Here is a 26522-nt window from a genome sequence, read left to right as displayed (position 1 = left end):
TGTATACGTTAATTAAGGACAATGCAGTGAGCTCTTCAATCTTACCTTCCCAGTGAACTACCTTCTACAGAATATTTTCTGGATGAGATTTTAGTTGTATAGGTGACATTTGTGGATGTTTAAGGCATTCATAATTTAGAATGGATTAGTTGTCCTTGCAGCAAGAGTTTTCAGATACTTCAAGACTCTTCACTGATGATTCACTGATCATGCTTTACTGAGCATATCTAAATCAAGAAGCACCTTCAGGAATGGACGTCAACAACCAAGAGCTTTACCTTCCACTGGTTCCTCCTCTGAATCCCTCTCAGTGCGTTCTGGAATACTGAAGTCTGAAGATGTCTCATTATCTGTCAGGTTTTCACCTGATCCGCTCTCCTCTTCCCCGCTTCCTCTTAGAGTCCAGGATGGACTGGGGTGCAGAGTGACTCTGAACTCGGTAGATTCACTACCTTTCACATTCTCACTCTCAAAGTAGAAGGAGGAAGAAAGCTCCTCGTTCCCATCATCCTTCTCTTCAGGAGGTACCTCTATAGGAGTGGCAGTGGTGATATATGGGACAACACTCTCATCTCCTGATGCTGAGCTCTTGTCCCAATCTAAGTCAAAAGCCCAGCCCGAGGCACTGTTCTCCAGCTGTCCATCTGCAGAGTGTGTAGGCATGGAACTGGACTCTGGAGCAGGGAAACGTGCAACGGCTGGGGGCACCACAGGAGTAACCACAGCGATAGATTCTTGGGCAGAGGTTGACGCAACAGTTGGGGGAACCACTGGAGTAGGTATGAATATGAATTCTGCAGTAGAAGTTGGCGCAATGGTTGAAGACCTTACTGGAGCAGGTGTTGCCTTGGAATGTCCAGTTGGACTTTGTGCAACGCTGCTGATGGTGACTGAAACAGAAATGCTGAGGTCGTTAGAAGGCATGGTGGAAATTGAAAGAGATGACAAAAGAGCCTCAGTGTGGAGGTGCAAATCTGCATCTCTGCACAGAAGAGTACCGGCGCTGGAGGTGGGCAGGAAAGAATGGTGTTCTACAGGACTAGATGGGTCACCCAAGAGACCACTACACGGAGACAGTCTCGAAGTAGAGGAGGGCAGCAGGAAGTTAGAAGAGGCATGCAGAGAAATTTCAGCAGATGCACCATTGTCTTGACTAAAGGTAGGAGCTACTATTGAAGAATCTAGCCACTGCATTAGGAGTCTAGAGTCCTCAATGCTACCTGAGAGAGAAGAGTCAGAGTCAAGGGTTGTCATCATCAGAGAGTAGTCATTAGAGACTGGAACCGAAGGCTGGAGATATGCTAGAGAGCTCAGCATGGAGACAATACTGGGGGACCCAGAAAGGTTATGTCCAGAGCTTGGCTGCATGGAGACTTTTGGTAACGTTTGAAGGGGATGAGTACTTCTACACTCGGGGTCAGCTGAGATGGACCCAGACAAAATATCATCATCACCATCATCATCAATACCACCAGCACTAGAGACAGGCTCCATGTCTAAATAAGACATAGAGCCAGTGAGAAATAGGGTAGGGTAGGAAGGGGAAGGGGTGATAGACTGGGCAACACCATTCACCAGCATGGAAACAGTGTATGGGATGTCCCAGTCAGGGATGTGCTCAGACAACACACTGCTTAAGGAATAGGGGGACACAGGACTTGCATGCACGTAGGACAAAGTGTCAGATACAAAGGGGGCATATGAAGCACTCTCACCATTAAACACTGGCTGGGTAGTCTGCGATAGAACAGTGCTGAAAGCAGCAGTGGTTTGAAAAGGCAAGCTAGCAGTTGTAGGCCACAGAGGGACCTCTAGGAGGAAGGTAGAGGAAGTTGATTCCATTGGGATTTCAGGCAATGGGGCTGTGGTCACTGAACTTTCCTCATAGCTGTGTGAGTCAGTTACAATTTGAGTCACTTCCTCAACGTCTGAAATGTCTATCAAAGGTGATGTTACAAAAGTTTTAAGGGTTACACTTGTTTCAAGGGTTCTGCTTTTTTCAGGGGTGACGCTTGTTTCAGAGATGACTCTTGTTTCAGGGGTGACGCTTGTTTCAGAGATGATTCTTGTTTCAGGGGTGACACTTGTTTCAGAGATGACTCTTGTTTCAGGGAATATGTGTGTTTCAGGAGTGACACTTGTTTCAGGGGTGACACTTTTTTCAGGGGTGATGCTTGTTTCAGGGGAGACACGTGTTTCAGGAGTGACACTTTTTTCAGGGGTGATGCTTGTTTCAGGGGAAACACTTGTTTCAGGGCTGATGCTTGTTTCAGGGAAGACTCTTGTTTTAGGGGTGACACTTGTTTCAGAGGTGACGCTTGTTTCGGGGGTAATGCTTGTTTCAGAGATGATTCTTGTTTCAGGGGTGACACTTGTTTCAGAGATGACTCTTGTTTCAGGGAATATGTGTGTTTCAGGAGTGACACTTGTTTCAGGGGTGATGCTTGTTTCAGGGGAGACACGTGTTTCAGGAGTGACACTTTTTTCAGGGGTGATGCTTGTTTCAGGGGAAACACTTGTTTCAGGGCTGATGCTTGTTTCAGGGAAGACTCTTGTTTTAGGGGTGACACTTGTTTCAGAGGTGACGCTTGTTTCGGGGGTAATGCTTGTTTCAGAGATGATGCTTGTTTCAGAGGTGATGCTTGTTTCAGAGATGACTCTTGTTTCTGGGGTGACACTTGTTTCAGAGATGATTCTTGTTTCAGGGGTGATGCTTGTTTCAGAGATGATTCTTGTTTCAGGGGTGACACTTGTTTCAGAGATGACTCTTGTTTCAGGGAATATGTGTGTTTCAGGGGTGATGCTCATTTCAGGGGAGACACGTGTTTCAGGAGTGACAATTGTTTCAGGGGAAACACTTGTTTCAGGGGTGATGCTTGTTTCAGAGATGACTGCTGTTTCAGGGCTGATGCTTGTTTCAGGGAAGACACTTGTTTTAGGGGTGACGCTTGTTTCAGAGATGACTCTTGTTTCATGGGAGACACTTGTTTCAGGGGAGATACGTGTTTCAGGAGTGACCATTTTTTCAGGGAAGACACTTGTTTCAGCGGTGACTCTTGCTTCAGGGGTGACGCTTGTTTCAGGGGAAACACTTGTTTTGGGGGTGATGCTTGTTGGAGATTCTGTGAAGGTACTGCTTTGGCCATCAGACTCTGAGGATACACCTTCTACAATGCTAGAACCATCTGGTCTAGTGGTATGTACATCCACATCAAAACGGGTGGCTATGGTTGCTATGATAGGTTTGTCTGTGTATTTCACAGTAGGTTTATCTGTGTATACTGCTGGGAAATAATGATCATGAGTCTTCTGGGAGCCTTCTACTGAGAGTCTTCTTTCATGAGTCCTTGGTGTCGTCTTAATGACTGTATGGACCGAGTGTTCTGTTGTAGCAATTCTTGGACTAATTGTGGTGGTTTGGAAGGGATATGGTAGCTGATTTGTGCCAGGTCTGATCAAAAAGGGAGTGATGTGATGGTCTTCCTGTAATAGAAGAAAGAGATGGACAGAGAAAGAAGACGTGTTTAGTTCTGTTGTACAACCCGAATTCCGGAAAAGTTGGGACGTTTTTTACATTTTAATAAAATGAAAACTAAAGGAATTTCAAATCACATGAGCCAATATTTTATTCACAATAGAACATAGATAACGTAGCAAATGTTTAAACTGAGAAATTTTACACTTTTATCCACTTAATTAGCTCATTTAAAATTTAATGCCTGCTACAGGTCTCAAAAAAGTTGGCACGGGGGCAACAAATGGCTAAAAAAGCAAGCAGTTTTTAAAAGATTCAGCTGGGAGAACATCTAGTGGTTAATTAAGTTAATTGATATCAGGTCTGTAACATGATTAGCTATAAAAGCTTTGTCTTAGAGAAGCAGAGTCTCTCAGAAGTAAAGATGGGCAGAGGCTCTCCAATCTGTGAAAGACTGCGTAAAAAAATTGTGGAAAACTTTAAAAACAATGTTCCTCAACGTCAAATTGCAAAGGCTTTGCAAATCTCATCATCTACAGTGCATAACATCATCAAAAGATTCAGAGAAACTGGAGAAATCTCTGTGCGTAAGGGACAAGGCCGGAGACCTTTATTGGATGCCGTGGTCTTCGGGCTCTCAGACGACACTGCATCACTCATCGGCATGATTGTGTCAATGACATTACTAAATGGGCCCAGGAATACTTTCAGAAACCACTGTCGGTAAACACAATCCGCCGTGCCATCAGCAGATGCCAACTAAAGCTCTATCATGCAAAAAGGAAGCCATATGTGAACATGGTCCAGAAGCGCCGTCATGTCCTGTGGGCCAAGGCTCATTTAAAATGGACTATTTCAAAGTGAATAGTGTTTTATGGTCAGATGAGTCCAAATTTGACATTCATGTTGGAAATCACGGACGCTGTGTCCTCCGGGCTAAAGAGGAGGGAGACCTTCCAGGTTTTAGAGCAACATATGCTTCCCTCCAAACAACGTCTATTTCAGGGAAGGCCTTGTTTATTTCAGCAGGACAATGCAAAACCACATACTGCAGCTATAACAACAGCATGGCTTCGTCGTAGAAGAGTCCGGGTGCTAACCTGGCCTGCCTGCAGTCCAGATCTTTCACCTATAGAGAACATTTGGCGCATCATTAAACGAAAAATACGTCAAAGACGACCACGAACTCTTCAGCAGCTGGAAATCTATATAAGGCAAGAATGGGACCAAATTCCAACAGCAAAACTCCAGCAACTCATAGCCTCAATGCCCAGACGTCTTCAAACTGTTTTGAAAAGAAAAGGAGATGCTAAACCATGGTAAACATGCCCCGTCCCAACTATTTTGAGACCTGTAGCAGAAATCATTGTGCATAAAATTGTAAACTTTCTCAGTTTAAACATTTGCTATGTTATCTATGTTCTATTGTGAATAAAATATTGGCTCATGTGATTTGAAAGTCTTTTAGTTTTCATTTTATTCAAATTTAAAAAACGTCCCAACTTTTCCGGAATTCGGGTTGTAGAAAAAAATCTCTTAAGTAACTATACACCAAAGTAACATTGACAGTTACCTCGTCATCATACTCAAATGAGTCGGAGTCATTGTCTGTTTCTGAAAATTAACCGGACATAAAAGAGTTAAAACACTGTACGAGTAAAAGATTCATATGTCAGCTACAGATAAGTATGTTATGTATGCTCTTTACATTTTTATAACAATGTCAATGACACTGAAACTTATCCATTTTGGTATTATATTGAACTATTGTATTATGAACAGATAATTGGTGAACAGATCCAATAGTGACAATATTTTCAATCAGTCTTTTCATTTAATAAAACAACTCTGAAAACAGTTCAATGCAACATGTATACAAACACACCTCAGATACATTTGAAAACCAATTTGTGCTTATTATTTTATCCATAATGGACAAAGAAAGGTTCATATTTGAAAAACAAAACTCGAAAACACAAATTGGTTTTCAATGTGTATTCAGTGACAAACCACATGCTTTAAAGGGACTTTTTTGTCATTTGGTATTATCTGTCACTGTTGAGATTAGTGAGGTTAAGAAGGAAGGAAAGGTAAACCAGACCACCACCAAATAGGATTTGTTTAGATCATTCTTCAATAAAAGGAAACATAAATGATAAATTTTTTGGTCAGAGGGTCAGTTTTTGATCACATACATTATATCACACGACAGGAGAGTTTGGACACCTTCATGCATTAAAAAGCCTCCCATCACACAGAGATAGAGAAAGCTTTCGATCTTTTGCAGGCTCTTACCTGTCATGGGATCAAACTCAGTGACATAAAATGATGAAAAAGACCCCAGAGATTTCGAGATATGTGGACAAGATCGGTTTGTGAAGCATGGAAAAATTAAAAGGTAGAAAATGTATGATTTTATCAGATAGACAGACCCCACTTCACTGATGTAAACCCAATCAACTCACACACATGTTGCGACTTGTTTGATTGGAAAATTACAACACATATAGACACTGTAATATGATGACAGCGATTCTCAGAGAAACAGATGAGTTTATTATAAATCAGTAAGCAAAATACAGAACCAACATTCCAATGAATTATAAAACACAAAAAGCACAAAAATGATCCATTGAAATCATGAGTATTTGTGAGAGAGAAAAAAATCGTAGTAAATAGAGGTAAATTCAAATTGCAAATACTGACAACAAAGTATAAGATAGACAGACAGAGAATAAAAGAAAAATCCTTCAAGACAAGATGTATAAGAATACTGACAAAGACAAAATGTCTACCTAAAACCAGAAGCTGTAAGCAATTTTAGTTTCCCTTTACAGTTCAAATTAATGAAAACATTTAAATAAATATGAATAAATGTACAAAATATTATGAGGTAAAATATTTTACTGAAATTTCAAGCAATTTATTAAGTTGTTCTCAAATGTGCAATCAGTTTGTGCAAATACATTAACATAAATGTTTCTAGTTATCCAAATGCAAGTTTGTGTGTTGCTGAAATCCAAAATGTGTCAGAAAGGTCCTTAATACCTGGAGGAAACTGTCCGTCAGAACAAACTGTATGTTCAATAGGACACATGCTCTTACATTAATCGTGTAATGTGATCCAAATTCAGTCTTTAGTTCAGTCTAAAACCTATAAAACACTCAAGGATTGTGTCCATTTCTTCATAAGTCTTAAGGGACACCACACCATTTTCTGGACATGGTAACTAGTTTGCAAAGGATCAGTCTACAGTCTGAAGCATTTGGTTTTCATCTAACATTTACAGTAAAACTGTAAAACTATGTGGGGCATGAGTATTTTTTTAAACTCATTCTCTACGGATGCGAGGGCGGCGGGCATGATTGGTCTTACCAGGATCATCAAGGGGCATGTCCACTGCCAGCTGGTCACTCAATCTGCCATACAGACCGTTGGTGCACACGGCAACTACCTGCACCATGTAACTAGTGTTGGCCACCAGGTCCTGAATGATCGCCCCCTAGTGGTAACCAAACAACAACAAACTAAATGGATCACAATTGATTGTCAGAACCTGCAATGTTATCAAACTTCTAGAAGGTAAAACATGGACTTTACAATGTTGGCCTGATTTTCAAGATGTGTTCATTAATATCTGATGTTTATGACAAAACGTTTACCACATCCTGGTCTCCATCAGTCAAGTACTCTGATGCCGATTCATCATCGCCCTGGGCCGGCCGGTAGGTGACTGAGTATCTCTCTATGCTCGAGTCATATACAGCTCTTGGTCTCTCCCAGGTCACAAGCATACTGGTGTGATTATGAGGGTTGACTTGCACATTCTCTGGCTCGGCACTACAAACTATTTGACAGCAAACACACACACAAACATGCTTTTAAAATTATTCACTCTGGAACTTTTCTTCCATTAAAAAACAATGAATAGGAATTCATAATAATAAACGTGGTATACATGGTATCCACTAGTTTCGCTACTGCATTCATTTTTTGAATGTCTCTTGTGCTCACCAAAGCATACTGATGTGTTATATTTTTGGTTAACACCAACCATCAACTTCTAACACAAAAGGGCAGAAATCACCCGCAGATGTATGGAATTACATTTGTTTCAATAATAATGAACAAAACTTTGTAAAACTGAATGTAACTTTTTCAGAAACTATCAAAAATATGCCATTACAAAAGAAGAAAAAAAAAACAATGAAAACGAAAAAAAATGAACTCAGTTGCACAAATTTAACATGCTCTTCAAATATACTTCATTCTTTGTTAATGTTTTTCAAAGATTTGTTTTCGCTAATCGTGGATTCTGAATTCATTGCCTCAGATTTCACTTACGTTTCCCAGTTTTTCGTTTGGTGTTTTGACACAAACCTCTCGTTTTGATAGTGAGCTTTTGATGGACAGATGCTCTCTGACCGGGAAGTACAGACGCCACCCAGTGGCGCGCATACTGGAAAGCTCTCGTGATTGTGATTTTTATTACTAAATATGTAAATAATATTTGACCTTTGATCGTCTCAGTCTGTAAAGATGAGCTCTTGTGCTTCAATGCAGCCTGACGATCAAAGGTCAAATATTATTTCTATATTTAGTAACACAAGGCACGACATATTGCATACAAATCACCGCGAGAGCTTTTTTTTCTTTTTCTATTTTTATTAATGCAGAGAACAAAAACATACAAAGGTATAAACATACATCACATAATATCCACCACAAAAAAAACAAAAAAAACCAAAAAAAAAACCATAAAGAATAAAAAGAGGGCCAAAATCTAAACAAAATTAAACAAGCAGATCAAAGGCAGAGCAAATCTAACAGTCCTTATAGCTTTCTTATTAGACACTGAGATTACATTCAAATAGTTTTCCATTTCTTTTAGGAAAACAGAGAAGACAGGTTTACAGTTGGAGAATTTGCATTTGTGAATGTGAAATTTGTTTAGGAAATTTTTTTAATTAATAACAAAACTTTTATTTTCGTTTGTGGGGTCAGAGTCATAATACCCAAATATAATGTTTTTCATATGTACTGAGAAGCCTGGCAAAATCTTACACTTGACAAACACACCAATATCATCCCAAAGTTTCTGAGTGTAGTGACATGACCGAAATAAGTGTACAGTTTCTTCAGAACTCGAACAAAAAGAGCATGTAAGATCAATGTCATATTTAAAGGGTTAGTTCGCCCAATTTGCAAAATTATGTAATTAATAACTCACCCTCATGTCGTTCCAAACCCGTAAGACCTCAGTTTATTTTTGGAACACAGTTTAAGATATTTTAGATTTAGTCAGAGAGCTCTCAGTCCCTCCATTGAAGCTGTGTGTACGGTATACTGTCCATGTCCAGAAAGGTAAGAAAAACATCATCAAAGTAGTCCATGTGACATCAGAGGGTCAGTTAGAATTTTTTGAAGCATTGAAAATACATTTTGGTCCAAAAATAGCAAAAACTACGACGTTATTCAGCATTGTCTTCTCTCCCGTGTCTGTTGTAAGACAGTTCAAAACAAAGCAGTTTGTCATATCCGGTTCGCGAATGAATCATTCGATGTAACCGGATCTTTTTGAACCAGTTCACCAAATCTTACTGAATCGTTTTAAATTGTTCACGTCTCCAATACGCATTAATCCACAAATTACTTAAGCTGTTAACTTTTTTAATGTGGCTGACACTTCGTCTGAGTTAAAAAAAAAAAAAACAATATCCTGGAGTAATTCATGTACTCAAACAGTACAACTGCTGTGAAGAGAGAACTGAAGATGAACACCGAGCCGAGCCAGATAATGACTCGTTCACGAGTCAAGAACCTTTTCTGTCAGACATGTCCGATTCGAGAACCGAGGAGCTGATGATACTGCGCATGTGTGATTCAGCGTGAAGCAAACCGACACACAGAGCGTCTGAACCGAACTGATTCTTTTGGTGATTGATTCTGAACTGATTCTGTGCTAGTGTTATGAGCGCAGGTAAACCGAAGGCTTGCAGTCATCGCCAATGACGCCATTACGTCGAGCGCAAAAGAACCGGTGAACCGTTTTCTTCAACCGGTTTATTGAATCGAACTGTCAGAAAGAACTACTGGTGATCCGAAAACCGATGCAACCGGTTCTTGATTTTTTTGTTTGAGTACATGAATTACTCCAGGATATTGTTTTTATTTTTAACTCAGACGAAGTGTCAGCCACATTAAACAAATTAACATCTTAAGTCATTTGTGGATTAATGCGTATTGGAGAGGCAAACCATTTAAAACGATTCAGTTCGATTTGGTGAACTGGTTCAAAAAAATCCGGTTACATCGAATGATTCATTCTACAAGTTGTAGTTTTTGCTAGTTTTGGACCAAAATGTATTTTCGATGCTTCAAAAAATTCTAACGGACCCTCTGATGTCACATGGACTACTTTGATGATGTTTTTCTTACCTTTCTGGACATGGACAGTAGACCGTACACACAGTTTCATTGGAGGGACTGAGAGCTCTCGGACTAAATCTAAAATATCTTAAACTGTGTTCCAATATGCGCGCCACTGGGTGGCTTCTGTACTTCCCGGTCAGAGAGCACCTGTCCATCAAAAGCTCACTATCAAATCAGAGAAGATCACTGTTAAGCCCGCCCCCACGAGAGGTTTGTGTCAAAACACCAAACGAAAAACTGCGAAGCGTAAGCGAAATCTGTGGTAATGAATTTAGAATCCACGATTAGCGAAAACGAATCTTTGAAAAACATTAACAAAGAATGAAGCATATTTGAAGAGCATGTTAAATTTGTGCGACTGAGTTCATTTTTTTCATTTTCATTGTGTTTTTCTTCTTTTGTAATGGCATATTTTTGATAGTTTCTGAAAAAGTTACGTTGAGTTTTATAAAGTTTCGTTCATTATTATTGAAACAAATTTAATTCCATACAGATGAAACCATCTGTTTACTATCAGGGTACTTAAATTACAGGGTACTTAGAGGGGTTTTAGTGTGTACCTGCAAAGAATTTCTTTGCTAACCCTTTAATAAAACAACAATCATTAAAAAAGCCTTTATTTTAATGTTTTTCTTTCTATTTTGCTTTATTGTCATCTCATTTAGTGTAGTTTTTCATTGGATCCCTCCCATACTTTTCTATACTGATGTAATTCCATTTGGCGGTGAGCACATGTGAATTTACTGGTCATGTCTTGCAGTCATTTCAAACAACTTCTATGGACTTTTATGATCAAACTGCTAATTATTAAAATTGCAAGTGACACAGACCACTTTCAATTAACACAATGATGATAATAAATAACGAGAAAAGTAAAGTCAATTAAAAAAAACACACAATACACACACGCTGCATGTATGCTTTCAGTTGACACTATCAACAATTTTGGTATATTAGGTGTGGACAGTTTGAACTGAATTCAACCTGTGCAAGTGAGGGGGCAAACAGAAAGAGACAGTTTCCTAGCAACTCAAAACTGTTTTGATATGTGACCCAGAGAGAGAGAGAGAGCCAGAGAGACCGAGTAAACATTGTTAATAATGTAAGCACAGTGAAGGAGAGGTTAAGCAAATCTGTGTTTTTTTCTGGCTACATTTGGCTTTGAATTTCCTTATAATGTTATTCTGAGATTGCACCAGTCATTCAGTATATGTAGAATACTCATATTATATATATATATATATATATATATATATACACACACACACACACACACACACACACACACACACACACACACACTTACAGGAAACTGCAAATCCCCAAAAGAATATCAATAATCCAAACTGATAAGCATACATTTTGGCCCTGAAATCTTTTTCAGCATATTGCCACCCTCACATTTCATATTTCATAAGGTTTAAATGAAGTCATAAGCAATCAGTCAGTCTTATAATGCAGCAGTAATAATGCAGCATTAAGGTTGTAAATGACATTCCCCAGGCTCTGATTTAAGCTTAGACACAGGTTGGAGCATATCTGTGTTTGAAAGGACACAAGTGGGACATTTTCCATTGCCGATGACCCATGTAAAAACAACTCCCACATGCCAAACGTGTCAGTTCACCCTGTAGCAGAGGAAACTGAAATGGGGGCATCGATGTTCCACCAACGATCTGCTAAAGTGGAATACATGAAAACAGAGCAAACCAGTTCGCATCTGTAAGTGGTTCTTTCAGATGAAAAGGTCAGAATGAGTAATCGATTTTTTTTTGTGAAGCATGAACACTACGCAACTCTGTAATCACATTACACATAATTTCTGTAATCACATTACAGTCCTATGCACCAATATTTTTAAAGAGGCACGATGACTAATACAGTTCAGACGAAAAGTTTGGACACACCTTCTCATTCAAAAAGTTTTCTTTATTTTCATGACTATGAAAATTGTAGATTCACACTGAAGGCATCAAAACTATGAATGAACACATGTGGAGTTATATATGGAATTATATACATAACAAAAAAGTGTGAAACAACTGAAAATATGTCATATTCTAGGTTCTTCAAAGTAGCCACCTTTTGCTTTGATTACTGCTTTGCACACTCTTGGCATTCTCTTGATGAGCTTCAAGAGGTAGTCACCTGAAATGCTCTTCCAACAGTCTTGAAGGAGTTCCCCGAGAGATGCTTAGCACTTGTTGTCCCTTTTGCCTTCTGTCTGCGGTCCAGCTCACCCCTAAACCATCTCGATTGGGTTCAGGTCCGGTGACTGTGGAGGCCAGGTCATCTGGCGCAGCACCCCATCACTCTCCTTCTTGGTCAAATAGCCCTTGATGCCTTCAGTGTGACTCTACAATTTTCATAGTCATGAAAATAAAGAAAACTCTTTGAATGAGAAGGTGTGTCCAAACTTTTGGTCTGTACTGTATAAATATTTATATATATATATATATATATATATATATATATATATATATACAATATATACAAATATACAAATATAGTTTTTTAACGTAAAATAATTTGGAATAATTTAGACACTTCATTTTTTAACTTGTGCAGCTTAAATAATAATGATTAAATCTTTATGTTAATTTAGAAATTAAGTTCTAAAGAAGCACCAAAAATCAATTTGCCTCCAAAAATCTTGTGGGTGATAATTTCAAACATTTATCACTAAAAAAGCTATAATTAATTAACTACCTTTTGTTGGGTTTTTAAAATCTTTATGTTATGATTTATATACAGTATATACATTATGATTCATATACAGTAGAACTTCCGGGAAATGAGTGGGAATCATCCATAAAGGGTCATGAAAGCACTGCGTTTGGCGAAAAATGGGCCAAATGTCTGTCTATATTTATAAATAGGAAGTAGGAAAATGTCTGGAGGGCTTTGTCATAAAAAACAGAAACCTTATTTAATTGAGAAGCAGTTGTTTGGGATTAGAATCATGTTCGAGGCTAATTGGATCCATGACCCTCAAACTGCCTGCCTGCTATAAGACCTAAAGAATGAATGTTTCCAGACACATGCTACCTTAGTTTGAAGTACGTACTAGGAGTGTGGATCTCCTCGACGCCAGTGTAGGATGAGAAGACTTGTCCCATAAATTGTTCCTGTTGCTCTCTGTAGTTATTCTGCAGGTAGTCCATTAACATGACATATCCAGCCTGCTGCATGGTCATCACCTCACAGAACATCTCCAGCTGTGGACACATATGGCGATGCAGATTAGACCAACAAAACCGAAAGCAACTGTTCCTGTGTTTTAAAGGGTCTAAAAGAGAAAAGCAGCTAGTATTATTATTATATAAAATAAATACTCCAGATAATACCTTCTTTAGTCTGTCTTTTAAGTAGGCTATACCACACACATACAAGTGTAGTTGGTCTGAATGTCCACCATGTTGATATTCAGACCAAGAGTATGATTGCAACTATGATATTGCTTCTATATAACAGTTTAACAAACAAGAAAGTCCACTGTTTTCTGTGTAGACTTGCACTAGACATGTGTTTGACTTTTCGCACACGCTGTTCTTAAAAAGTTACACTTTTTTTTTTGAACGGGCAACACACATTTGTGTTTCTGAATGATTCACTTAACCAATTAGTGTTTTTGAACTAATTGGTTAAGTGAATGTTTTAATGACACACTCATAAAGAGACAGACTTGTCCATTGCTGAATGAATCAATGTTATTGAACAAACTGATTGAGTAAATGATTCAGTGACTCACTCATAAAGACAGACTTGTTCATTTCTGAATAAATCAATTTGCATACCCTCCACCCTAAATAATGTTCAAGGTTACTAATCTTGAATACCATCAAATTGCGATGCAGGTGTTTTTTAACAAATATCGGTTGAGTTAATTATTCAATGATTGTCTCATAAGTATAGACTTTTCGGTTCCTGAAAAAATCTGTGTTTTTGAACAAAGTGGTTGAGTAGATGATTCAGTCTGCATACTATCCAATCTAAATAGCATTCAAGAATACTATTCTCAAATACAATTTAGGACAGACAGTATGCAAAAAAAAAAAATGCCCAGATGATTTTTAATGGACTGATTAATGATTGATTCAGTGATTCACTCATAAAGACAGTTACTTCGCACCCGGAGAAAGACTCTGCTACTAATACACAGACTAAAAATATAGTTATAATAAATTTTATATAATTTAATTGTATAAACTATATATACATTGGCAAAGATGATGTAGCTTGCAGGTGATGATAAACTGCTATGATACTACAAGGATTAAACCTAGCTTCCTAAAACATATCTTTTTAATCTCTGTATAACCACAAAAACTACACACAGTACAAACACAGTGTAGCCCAGCGGCGAGAAGTCCACTGTTGTGTTCAGACATCAAAGCTGCTCTTTAATGTGAGTCAGTGTCATTCCCACTGTGACGTCAACAGGTGTGGGTTTGTTACCCTGCGGTCAAACTCCTGCTTTCACCATGTGCTTCAACTGTAGCTTGTATTGACTTGCAAGTCACTCGAGGGCAACAGTCCCAGAATGAATGACACAACACAAAAGCTGTGTTTAAGCTTTTACAGTCTTTTGTGATGTGTAACTCTATGCTTGCTCCCTCTAACTCCATTTAATGACAGCTTGCTTTTAAATGTGTTGCAGCCAATGTAATAATTCCTCTTTTGGAGGGAGTCTGCTTCCTTTTTGTGTGAACCTTACTATTTATTATTTTTCCAACTTATCATTGGACATGACTTAACAGATTTCTAAGAAATCAAATGTCAAATCAATGTTAAAACATTCACAGAAAACTAAAATGATCTATCGTAAACTTACGATTGATATTTGTATGATCATGTTTTCTAGCTAATTGTGTGTGTCACAGAGTCAGTGCTGCACAGCAGTTGCCAAATGACAAATAGATATGAGTCCAGATGGCCTCAGGGTTTTTTAGGAAGGAAAACAGCAGAATTCCTTTTGGCAGTGAAATTCCAGTGTTAGGTTTTGAATAATTCATTCAACGTGTACCAGACAAAACAAGGTAATTTTCATCATTTATGGATGAAGTGTGTTTGCTAATATTAAGCAATTGTTATAAGCAGTGTTTTTTTTTAAGCTCATCTTTCAATCTGTCAGCACATGGAGCTGGAAATTGGAAATCAAACGGAAATTTTAAATAATGTGCTTGCAATTCTTTTCCAAGCAGTTGTAATACAAATTAAAAACCAAAATAAAAGATGCTTCAAGATGCCTTCAGAAGACCTGTAATGAGCCACTTTAATGATGCTTTTGTCCATTAAATAATGACAGATTGTTCATTTTTGGGTGAAAAGTCCCTCTAAATCTGTATATAGCACATGCAATTCCAGAAATATATGCTTGCAGGTCACTGCTCTAAAACTGTCCATTATACTAACCTGAACATCTGAGATGGTCACTGTGTTTTTAAAGACGATCCATTCCACAGTCTCAGAGCAGGGAGGGGCGGTCAGAGAGCCGTTATAGATGAAGTACTTCTCTGTGGATTTGGGTAGGAGACCTTGCAGAGTGAAGGGAGAGACAGGGCCGCTCTTTCCTGACCAGAGAATACAGGAATAGTTCAAATGAAAATCAAAACTGTTCATGTTATTCCAAACCTGTATGACTTTTTTATCTTCCGTAGAGAAAGGAATTTTAGTCAGCTCATCAAAGAAAGCTACCTTATGACTTCAGAAGGACACAAATACAGACATAAGAAATTAAGTGTATAGGAATATAGAGCATAAATCGTATAGACAACTTTTATGGTGCTTTTTCCCATTTGTTATAATTTTAATAGAAAGTGACAAACATCGTCAGAATTAGGTGAACTTTTCTAGGTGTCACTTTAAGGGCCTTTGGACATGGAAGCTTAAAGGGGCCTCATGGAAAACAGGATTTTCATATAATATTTTGCAAATGTGTAGAATATGACACTTTTAAATATAGAATATGAAGACTGCACATACCATAACGACTGACACTGTTGACTGCGTCAATGATGGCCGTGTAGTTTTCATTATCCTCAGTACTTATCTTCAGATAGAACCATTAAAAAAAAAATTATATTTAGAAGCTGCTGTATAATAACAAAATACATGATACATGACCAAAAGAAAGTAGACACCTGAACACTGCACATTGTTGAGCATTTTAAAGATTTTAATTATTTATTTATTTATTTTTACTCTGCTCTTTAGACTAAATGGATTTTTTTACACAAAATAAAAATGTAAATAAAAATAGATGACTCACATTTTAACCACAAATATATGCTTTCAAAATATGACATATTCATACAAGCCACACTCTCAAAACATGCAACACTAAACTGACAAAACATAGTATAGACACAACTTCATGTTATTGCACATGAAGTATACCAGAATATTCTCAGTGAAAAGCTGACATATTACAAAGATTTAGCAACACATTATGGTTATGTCCTGTCAGTCTTCACCATCAAAACATCCGTGTGAAGATGAGGATTTCTGAAAATGCTCTATACCTCAGGCTAAATGCTGGGTGGGGGAGTGGTGAGGTTTTGAAGTCTGTCTAAGTGTATTCATTTGATGAAGTGAGGACATTCAATAAAGCAAGTTGTGAAGAAACAGCAACACCATATTATATATGTATATATATATATACATATACAGTGTTGGGCAGATTATTTTACCAATTGTTATCCATTACTAATTCCAAATTACATGAGCAAAATTGCAGTTATTAACGTAATCCGTTACATTACACATTTTAGGTAGTATAATAAGTTACATTTTTGATCACTTTTGACCAAACTCATTTATCACATTGATTTGAATAGAATAATCTTGTACCATATTGATATAAAAATACAAAGATAAAGAAAATATATTCCATTCTTTGTTATTAACATCATAAAGTGAATTATTCATTACGTCAAGGTTTCCCAAACTGGGCTTCATAAAGGAACTGCCAATGCTATCTCATGACCAAATCATACGTAATTTACAAGGTAGCCAATTCGGACAAATTCGTACGACCTCACTTGTACAATTTTGTATGATTTGTCTAGAACCCAGTGATGGGTAGGTTTAGGGGCGGGGTTAGGTGTAGGTAATTCGTACAAATTCATACGAATTAGCCACCTCTTAAAAATGTACGAATTGCCGTGTGATCAGGCTGGAACATAAAATGACATTGAAATAAACTTCACAATTTTAATATGCAGATACATGTCTATATCCCATTAAATGCTAATGCAATGTAGTGTTCCAATGAAAATGAAATAAAGACAACAATCATAATAAAATGCTTACCAAAAATATTTGTATATTTTATTTGTTTATCTGCATGTCATGTGACCATTAACCACCACCAAAGAACCGTTAACATGCAAATGTGATAATTAATTATTAAAATAAAAAATTTGAAATCTCAGGGGGTACTTCAAAGTTAATATATTAGTTAAATGAAGTTTAGCTGAAAAAAAATAAAAAATTGGCTTTGGCGGTTAAGATTTGGCGGTTAGAGACTTGTGTGTGCGGGATGCACACAAGTCTCTAACCGCACATCAAGTGTTGTCCCGCACCACACTCTGCTGCGATGAGTCCCGCGATCGTGCAAGTCTCTAATAGGAAGGTGACTGTTATAATGTTATGATCGAGGCTCTGAGCATTACTTGTTTTTCTATAACAAACTATAAAATATTTTCTATAAAAATGTAAATGTTCTGGCAGTGACAAATAGCTTGTTTTATATTTAGTTTAATTACATTAATGTTAGGCTATAAGTTAAGATTTACAATAAATATTTTAACTGCTACTATGTAAAAGGAATACTGCTGTAAAAAAGCCCCTCATTTAAAGTGTTTGCAAACCATTACACTTTTGTTCATATAGCAGTACTTTTAAATGAAACAAGTGCACAATACACTACTTTTGAATGCATTATTAGTTTTGTGCATAACAATGCAATTAATTGCGATATATATATATATTTATATATATATATATATATATATATATATATATATTATATATTATATATAAATATAAGCTGCCACAGTTACCTCAAACAGCACGGCCAATGCTGTGATCTTTCCTGCTTCTCTGAGGGCCTCATCAAGGCCACTGAAAGCATCTGCCTCATAACAGTATATCTGCATCTGCACCAGAAACAAATAATATCTAATCATTTGTATACAGTCACACTTCCAGTGAAAATTAAAAGATAACGTGCAGTCGGAAAATTGGAAAATTCGCCCCCACTTCATGATAAAAGAAAATGACCAGCTGACTGAACATTATCCTGTTTATTATGCAGTGAGTTAATGAATAATAAAAATAACAATAACAATAAAACAAATGAAATAAATATATTAAATAAAGAAATAAAATACTTAATTAAATAATTATATAAACAGAAACATACTAGAGAATAAATAAATTAGAAATAAATACATAAAATAGTCAAATAAATATAAATAAATATTTTTGAATTGACGTTATATTATTATGTGAAATACCTCCAGGGGGAATTTTTCATCGTTGAGGCTGTGCTCCGACCCATCAGAGGAGGCATTGCACAGGCCCCAGTGGAAAGTGATGCGTCCCACCTTAAACTTGGACCTGAGTCCCCCTCCACTCACGAAAAAATCTCCTCCCACATCAATGACCACTGGGGACAACACATTACAGTCTGAATTTTCCAGTTTTTTAGCTCTGAAACTATACACATCTTCCAAATGGTTAATATTAAAAATAGAGTTTTTCTCACCCGTTTTCCCATCATTCTTTACTGTAGTGGAGTCTGATGTCTTTTCAGCCCATCCCTCTAATCTCAGCTTCTGGAATTGAATTTTGACCTGCGCCAGGCTCTCCTCAATGTTTATTGGTGATTGTTTGGCATTGTTGCAAGACGGATATTTCTTAGCCCAGTTATTTTGGTTTAGAGTTCCTGTGGGAAATGGAGTTTAATTGGATAGATAAATTAACCTCTCAAAATCATTCATAAATGTCAGAGGATGATCTCCTGTGCTTCAGTACAAATTCACAGACACACAGGTGCATCATTAGGTATGTAGTGGCTTTCTTGGGGGTTAATCAGAGTCCTCTCTCTGAAGGTCCCTACAGCAAAAAAACAAAGCCCATGAACCAGGTCACCAGCAGATCTAGGTCACTTCAATTAGCATATCAATAGCTACATTACACCCCCAGCTAAGTCATAAACAATGGTGTACAGTAGAATACAGTACAGTTGAGCCAAATAGAGTAGAACATACACAATGCATGAATGAAGAGATAAAAGTTATTGTTAGGCATAAACAAAGTGAAGTTTTAAAGTCTTAAATGGCTTATTGGTTAGTTTAAGCATTTAAAACCATTTTCTTATTATTATTATTATTATTATTATTACAAATTAATTGAAACATTTTCTCTAAATATATACTATTTATTTTTAATAGATGTAAATTGGTTACAGTTGATTTACATTTAAACTGTTGCATAGGAAATAAATAAATAAATAAATATTCTCTAAGAAAGTTTTAAAAAATTTATATAAAAATCCACATTTTCCATCAAGTAATAATAGCCTAAATGTAGACTGTTTATGGTTGATTTACAATTCAAATGATTTGCAAGAAGGAATCTATCTTTTTTATTTTTATTTTTTAGCCTGAATTTCCAGATATCAATACCCAGCCCTATATTCAATGATATAATAATAGACTTTATGAAGGTAAAACAGTAGCAAAATATGCATGTGAGAACTGTTTAATAAAATGAGTTTTGCTATATGAGCAAATAAAGCTATTAAATATTGCTATTTAATATATGAGTTTCGCTACAGGAATATCGCGAAAGGAGTAGCAAAAGTCAAAGCGCTAGGATTTAAAGTTGTAATGCCAGATCTGAAAGATCAGAGTGCTGACTTGTGTTTGTAAAAGTAAATATGTAATTTCGTTGACGTGGATGTTCGTTTTACATATTTGTAACTGCAACTTCTAATGGTTAGAGAGTTGGACTCGCAATTGAAAGGTTGTGAGTTCGAGTCCCGGGCCGGCAGGAATTGTGGGTGGGGGGAGTGCATGTACAGTGCTCTCTCCACCCTCAATACCACGACTTAGGTGCCCTTGAGCAAGGCATCAAACCCCCAACTGCTCCCCGGGCGCTGCAGCATAAATGGCTGCCCACTGCTCTGGGTGTGTGCTCACAGTGTGTGTGTGTGTGTTCACTGCTCTGTGTGTGTGCACTTCGGATGGGTTAAATGCAGAGCACGAATTCTGAGTATGGGTCACCATACTTGGCTGAATGTCACGTCACTTTCAGCTGTAATGTTTATGCTTTGATATTTCCTCTCTTTCGAAGATAATGGTTTGATGTCTGGCATGAGTGACATAATAAATATATAGTCAAAATGTATATATACTATAATTTATTTATAGATTCAAACATTAAATACATTCCCAATACATTTACAAGGTAACAGGTTATTGAAACAAAATATGTTTTTAAAATGTGTTATATATACTGTACATGGAGAGAGAGGGAGAGAGAGAGAGAGAGAGAGAGAGGAAGAGAGAGAGAGAGAGAGAGAGAGAGAACAGTGCCTTTTATGCTAGAAAACATCGGATATATTTAAACTGTAATTATTTTATAGAGTTAAATGTACTAAAAATGTACTTTGTTATCGATTAAAATGAAAATTAGATAAATTTCAAACCTATTGTGACAGGGTTAAAGTAATATTGCACTTAAGGGTTATTAAAAACAACTACTGGTACTCTGCAAATCTGGTGGTCAGATGGGGGGATCCCACAATGTCTAAAGCCTGGTGGTTTGGGCCTGAGGTTCAGAAACAACATTCATGTGAGGCCCTATTTTAACAATCTAAGCACATGGTCTAAAGCGCACGGCGCAGGTGCAATCAGGGCATGTCCGAATCCACTTTTGCTAGTTTAATGATGGGACAGTCTAAACGGGTTGTCCCTATTCTCTTAATGAATAATGGGTGTTTTTTGGGCATAACGTGCAATAAACCAATCCCAATTCCTTTAAAAGCCAGTTGCCTTAGCCCCTTGGTGGGTTCGGTTTTTACATGGTGGAATGTCATTTTTAAATGTTTGTGTGCTGCTGTGCATCCCAAAATTATAGCACAAAAATTCATTAATGAAAAATTTAATAATGAAACATTCCATTAATGAATTTTTGTGCTATAGTTTTGGGAATGTTATTAAAAACCAACATTCTATTACCGTTACTAAAAGAATGTTTGTTCATAACTTTGAGAGAACCTAACCAGAACGTAGCCAAAGTTCTGAGAGCATTCTCTATTAGCTGGGCTTTTGATGTGCTGTAAAGGTATAGGCTACTCTAATGCAAAACTCCTTCCTCGGTGCATGAAAACTAAAATGCCAAACTGCTACATGCTGATCGTTTACAAATGGTCATTGTATTGACATCACAACCTTCAACAAACTAAACTACAACTCTCCAGATTTACAGAGACTTGCCCTGAGTGTGTTCACTCATTTCAAAGGCAATCACAACGGGTCATTTGCATAAAGTCTGTGTCATCAAGAACGGCCCAAACAGAATCAGAGAAAGTCCCGGAAATTATGTAAAACTAAATTACTACAACAAAAAGTGTACAATATGCCCCATAAAGAGTCTAAAAATTACAAATCGTCCCTAAGTTTATACTTTCAAACACTATATTATAAAGACACTTAAGATGTCATATTTCTATTCCAATTAATTCAGGCTTTCCATGGAAATACTGGGATTAGTCAGCTTCAGCAGAGATGAACAACACAACGGAGCCACAACTTGGAGTTATAGTGTATGAAAGCCCAAACTCACCCTTTAAACTTTGAAATCCACTGTCTGGGCGAGATCAGACAGGGCCTGTAATTTAGGCCACATTAACCCTGAAAGCCCAGTTAGATACGGATGAGCTTAATCTGTGGCGTTAAAACCTGCATGCTTAGACAAAGTTAAAAAACCTAAACATGAGCTGGCATGGGGGAAGGATGCCACCAGTGCTTCAGTTCAAAATGTGCATCTTTAGAAATTTTGGCAGGCCCTTTACACAAACTGAAGTCCAATCACTATGATCACAATGCAGAGATGATAAACACAATGTAAGTACAGTTAGAATTCAATACTCACCCGCATACGACCACTCTATGTTCTCTGAGAGTTTTTTCTGTGATCTGAATCCATATGCTTCTGATACATCCGCTGGAAAAGAAAAGCAATATCAGTTTATTCCATCAAAATTAATAAATATGTTTGCTCAATAAAAATGTTTAACTGGATACAAATCGTCAAAAGGGCTACTTTGCATTTTTCATTACAAATTATACTTTCAGTATAACAATTGGAATTGTTTCAAGCATTTTGTATAACACTTTTCATAATGAGCATTATTTCATATAATGCATTTAGCAGAATAGAGCCGAGTGATTATAGAGCTCAGGAATGCCACTGTATATTCATTGCAATAGGAATATACTTGCTGATTTTAAGCCAAGAAAAACCTGAAAAATTTAAAACCCTTCTTTAACCTACATAAAACCTCATGCATCTTTAGATTTAAAATGTGGCAATAGGTTTTTTTTTAAATTGGCTTACAAATATTAGTTAAAATCTCCTAAAATCAGCAATAAAGCAGGATGGTTGTTTCAAAACGAGAGGTCAATCTTTAAAATCACTCTTGCAGCAGTTAAATCATGGTTAATGGTTTGATACTCTAGTTAGGTTGTAATCCACCACAGAAATCTATTAGGAGAGTGACAGTGCCAAAATCAAAAGTATATATATATGTCATTCTTTGCACTCAAAAGAAAAGCAAAATTTTCATTATTTACTTTGTGACTCTCTTAAAACAAAAAATAGTTATTATTATTCCATTTGTGTTCCGTAAAAGTCATATGGGTCCGGAACATAAATTTACTTTTTGAATATACTTTGTATTCTCTTAATCCTCCTAAACTGACTTCAAGTAAATAAACAGAGAAACAGATGCAGTGGGAGAGGCATAAACTCTAAAAGCCTTCTGCCAGTGCTCTAATTAGCACATAATTAGCATGCATGCCTATTGCATGTGGGTCGGACCTCTGATCCATAACTGTCCATAACTCGATCTGTGCCAGACATCACTGCAGACTGACCAACAAAAACAGAACAATATTTACAGATAGGACTTCATAAAGCAGTGAATTAAAACACATACAGAGACTTTGTCTTTTTCTGACAGAGCTGGTTTACTCTAAAATGTACATCCAATTACCTTGATCAGCCTGAAAAAAGTCTAATATTTGTGAGTGTTTTAAGTTAAACAAGCAATATCGATGAACATCATATAGGGTCATTCTAAAAATATGGTGACAAACATGTCCATTGATTTTTCAGTTCATATAAACTTCATATAAAAGGCATAACTGAAGTGAAGTGACATTCAGCCAAGTATGGTGACCCATACTCAGAATTTGTGCTCTGCATTTAACCCATCCGAAATGCACACACACAGAGCAGTGAACACACACACACACACACACTGTGAGCACACACCCAGAGCAGTGGGCAGCCATTTATGCTGCGGCGCCCGGGGAGCAGCTGGGGGTTCGATGCCTTGCTCAAGGGCACCTAAGTCGTGGTATTGAGGGTGGAGAGAGAACTGTACATGCACTCCCCCCACCCACAATTCCTGCCGGCCCAGGACTCGAACTCACAACCTTTCGATTGGGAGTCCGACTCTCTAACCATTAGGCCACGACTTCCTGTAACTGTAAATATGAAATGGTGTAGAATATTATTATATCATATTTTTTGTTATTTGTAAAATGTGCTGAAAAAAGTGTGCTTTTTAAGTTCTATGTTATTTGCATTTTTATTTTTGAGAATGACCTTGGTGTCAGATTTGTACAATGTCAAATCTTTAAGACAGCGACATTTTGTAACTGCTCACTGTTTTAATTCTAGGGCTGATAAGAAAGTCTATTAAACTGTTAACAAGTTAAACTAAGTTAAACCACACAATCCCTACATTCCTTTTAAGCCAACATTGTTTTTGGTTCTAACAGTCTATTGCCAAACTCAACCATGTTAATTCTTTCAAAAGATGAAAGAAACCTCCCTAAAGAGGGCCCTGTCCCTTGGGAGAAAGGCCATAATACAAACAACAATGACTTTGACATGAAACACCTTTACACCTTTAGCTAGGATACCCTACACTGAATGGGTTTGCTGAGGGAAACTGCCTGCCTATCCACTAGCAACAGAAGTAAAGTCTTGGCTCATCTTTCTGTTAGCTTTTGTCTGTCTGTCTACACATTGGTTTTGGTCTTTTCAAGACTGTCTGTGCACCTGTTATGCTATACAAATGTCTACACACTTTCACAGTGTATCAGAGCGTCATGTCTAGTCATATATGCTAATTATAGCTCACCCAGGGTAGCTTTTCTGAGCTAATTTAGCACGCTCTGGGAGTATTGACAACATCGAAGTGTATTTTGTTTCTTTAGATTACCCTAACAAAAATCACCATGGCAACCACAAGTTTTGCCAAATACAGTTGAAAATGTAACTATTTCTTCCATTGTGGAAATATATATATTTTAGTGCTGTCAATCGATTAAAAACTTTAACTAGATTAATCACACATTTTTTCTGTGATTAATCGCAATTAATCGCAATAAAAAAAGAAATGTTTTTGTACGTTTTTAATATATTTTTTAATGTAATAATTTCACAGTTAATCAAATTAATGTAGAAACAACATAAAGACAGTATATTTTAAATACTTGTTTAAATGGCATCTTTTTATGAATGAAGGCCAGTATTACTGATATTAATACAGCTACTGATTTTTTTTTTTTTTTTTTACATTTATTATTAGGCTTCAAAAATATAACAGTTTTTAATTTAAGTAAACTTAAAACAATGCTAACATAAACCCATAATAAATGTCATGTTTACTCCTGCCCTTCCTGTCTTAACAGTTAGGAAATATACAGAAATTTAATAAAGTTATCAAAGTTATATGCAGTCTGCACTGCATAAACTATAAATTAAATAGTTAATCCTTATTAAAGCTACAAAAGTTATTTAGTCAAGAGCAGCGAGTCATTTTCTCTGTTCCCTTTGTTCTTTAACTTTACTGACAGGAAGCTTTATTGGCTGCTGTCCCTTTAAGAGCAGACAGACACGCGGATCTCACCGTTTATATACTGTCTATGGATCTCGCCTCATTCTCTCACAACTCTTTTTGTTCATTTTAGACTTTATATAAATCATTTAAGATTGCTCTTATGAAGATAATCGACAAAACTGGCACTTTGGGATGTTTATTGTTAGTTCAAGCGCTTAAGAGAACTGGATTCTGGCGCCCTGTCTATGCATTGTGTGTGTGTGTGTGTGTGTGTGTGTGTGTGTGTGTGTGTGTGTGTGTGTGTGTGTGTGTGTACGTGTGTATGTGCCACATAAGGGCATTCACAGACAGCGCATTCTCTTTTGTCTTGCCGTGCTTGAAATGTTTAAAAGCATTTAAATGAATAAGAGAGTGATCATATAATGTAAAGCTAGCCAACGGATGGCAGAAAATATGGATGCTGCGTTAATTGCGTTAAATATTTTGACACGTTAAACCAGACAAAAATTAATCGCATGCGTTAACGCGTTAACGTTGACAGCACTAATATATATATATATATATATATATATATATATATATATTGGCATACTTTTAAAAAGAACACTTATCACTGAAATACTTTACTCAATGGGAACTGATGCATCTAATTTGTGATTAACTGAAGATGTATTATTAAAAAAAATGGTGAATGTACCTTCAGTTAGCAATCTTGTTAGCATATAGTGCTAACTAATTTAGAAAAGGACTGAATGGAATAGCTATTAGCACACTGCTCTTACTATTTTGCTAGTTCAACTCTTATGATAATTAACCATTTTTTATTATAGTAAAAGTAAACCATGTTGTCGTTGTTTGTTTGTTTGTTTGTTTGCTTTGGAGGGGGGGGGGGGCTGTATTCATTAACATTTGTACAACCACAGTTTTATTACAAATACCATGGTTAAAATGATGGTTAGTGTAGCAAAACCATGGTTAATTTGTGGTTACTATGGTCTAACTATAGTAACCATGGTTTTATTAGATTAACAGTGATCAATATAACAAGATAACAGCTAACATTATCAGGTGTTTGTATTTGATCCTGTAGCTGCAAGGAACCGTTCTAAAACTTGAGCCACATTGGAAACCACACAGATGAGAATAACAAAGGAAAATAAATTATGAACAAGCTCTGAAGTGAGTGGAGAGGCGGCCATTCACTCGCTCCTCCCCAATGAACTGTGCCCATGTCCGTTCTCATGGTCTGGCCCGTATCAATGCAAACACAACAATGAGATCAGTGGCTCAGCCGTGAGAGCCACGGCAGGACTGCAGGTCCATGCATTGTAACGCCTTGCTGTCTGCCTGATTGCTTTTGTCTGACAGGACCCATTCCCTTTTTCCCAATCAACACTTCTCATGTGAGCCAAGAGCTTTACACATGGGCTTGATCTCCTGGTACATGGTGTAACAGAGAGTTA

At 37.0% G+C, this 26522-nt stretch overlaps 1 protein-coding gene across 5 annotated transcripts in view; it reads right to left on the bottom strand.

The window, feature by feature from the left end:
• The window catches only part of LOC132133081 (receptor-type tyrosine-protein phosphatase zeta-like), a 57034-nt gene that overhangs the window by 17411 nt on the left and 13101 nt on the right, over positions 1-26522 (bottom strand). For 2 of the 5 annotated variants that reach the window (XM_059545777.1, XM_059545778.1), the window contains exons 2-12: positions 22077-22148; positions 18682-18861; positions 18431-18582; positions 17975-18070; positions 15894-15960; positions 15324-15481; positions 12976-13126; positions 7139-7323; positions 6852-6978; positions 5049-5089; positions 279-3483 (exon numbers count right to left, since the gene is read on the bottom strand). In XM_059545777.1, the coding sequence (XP_059401760.1) occupies positions 279-3483; positions 5049-5089; positions 6852-6978; positions 7139-7323; positions 12976-13126; positions 15324-15481; positions 15894-15960; positions 17975-18070; positions 18431-18582; positions 18682-18861; positions 22077-22148 (4434 nt within the window). The remainder of the gene's footprint in view (positions 1-278; positions 3484-5048; positions 5090-6851; positions 6979-7138; positions 7324-12975; positions 13127-15323; positions 15482-15893; positions 15961-17974; positions 18071-18430; positions 18583-18681; positions 18862-22076; positions 22149-26522) is intronic. The other 3 variants (XM_059545781.1, XM_059545782.1, XM_059545780.1) reach the window with 2 other exon arrangements.

This window comes from Carassius carassius, chromosome 50, assembly GCF_963082965.1.
Source record: "Carassius carassius chromosome 50, fCarCar2.1, whole genome shotgun sequence".
Classification (NCBI taxonomy): Eukaryota; Metazoa; Chordata; class Actinopteri; order Cypriniformes; family Cyprinidae; genus Carassius; species Carassius carassius.
The sequence above is the reverse complement of the archived record's forward strand: the minus strand, read 5'-3'. Positions and strand labels throughout refer to the sequence as shown.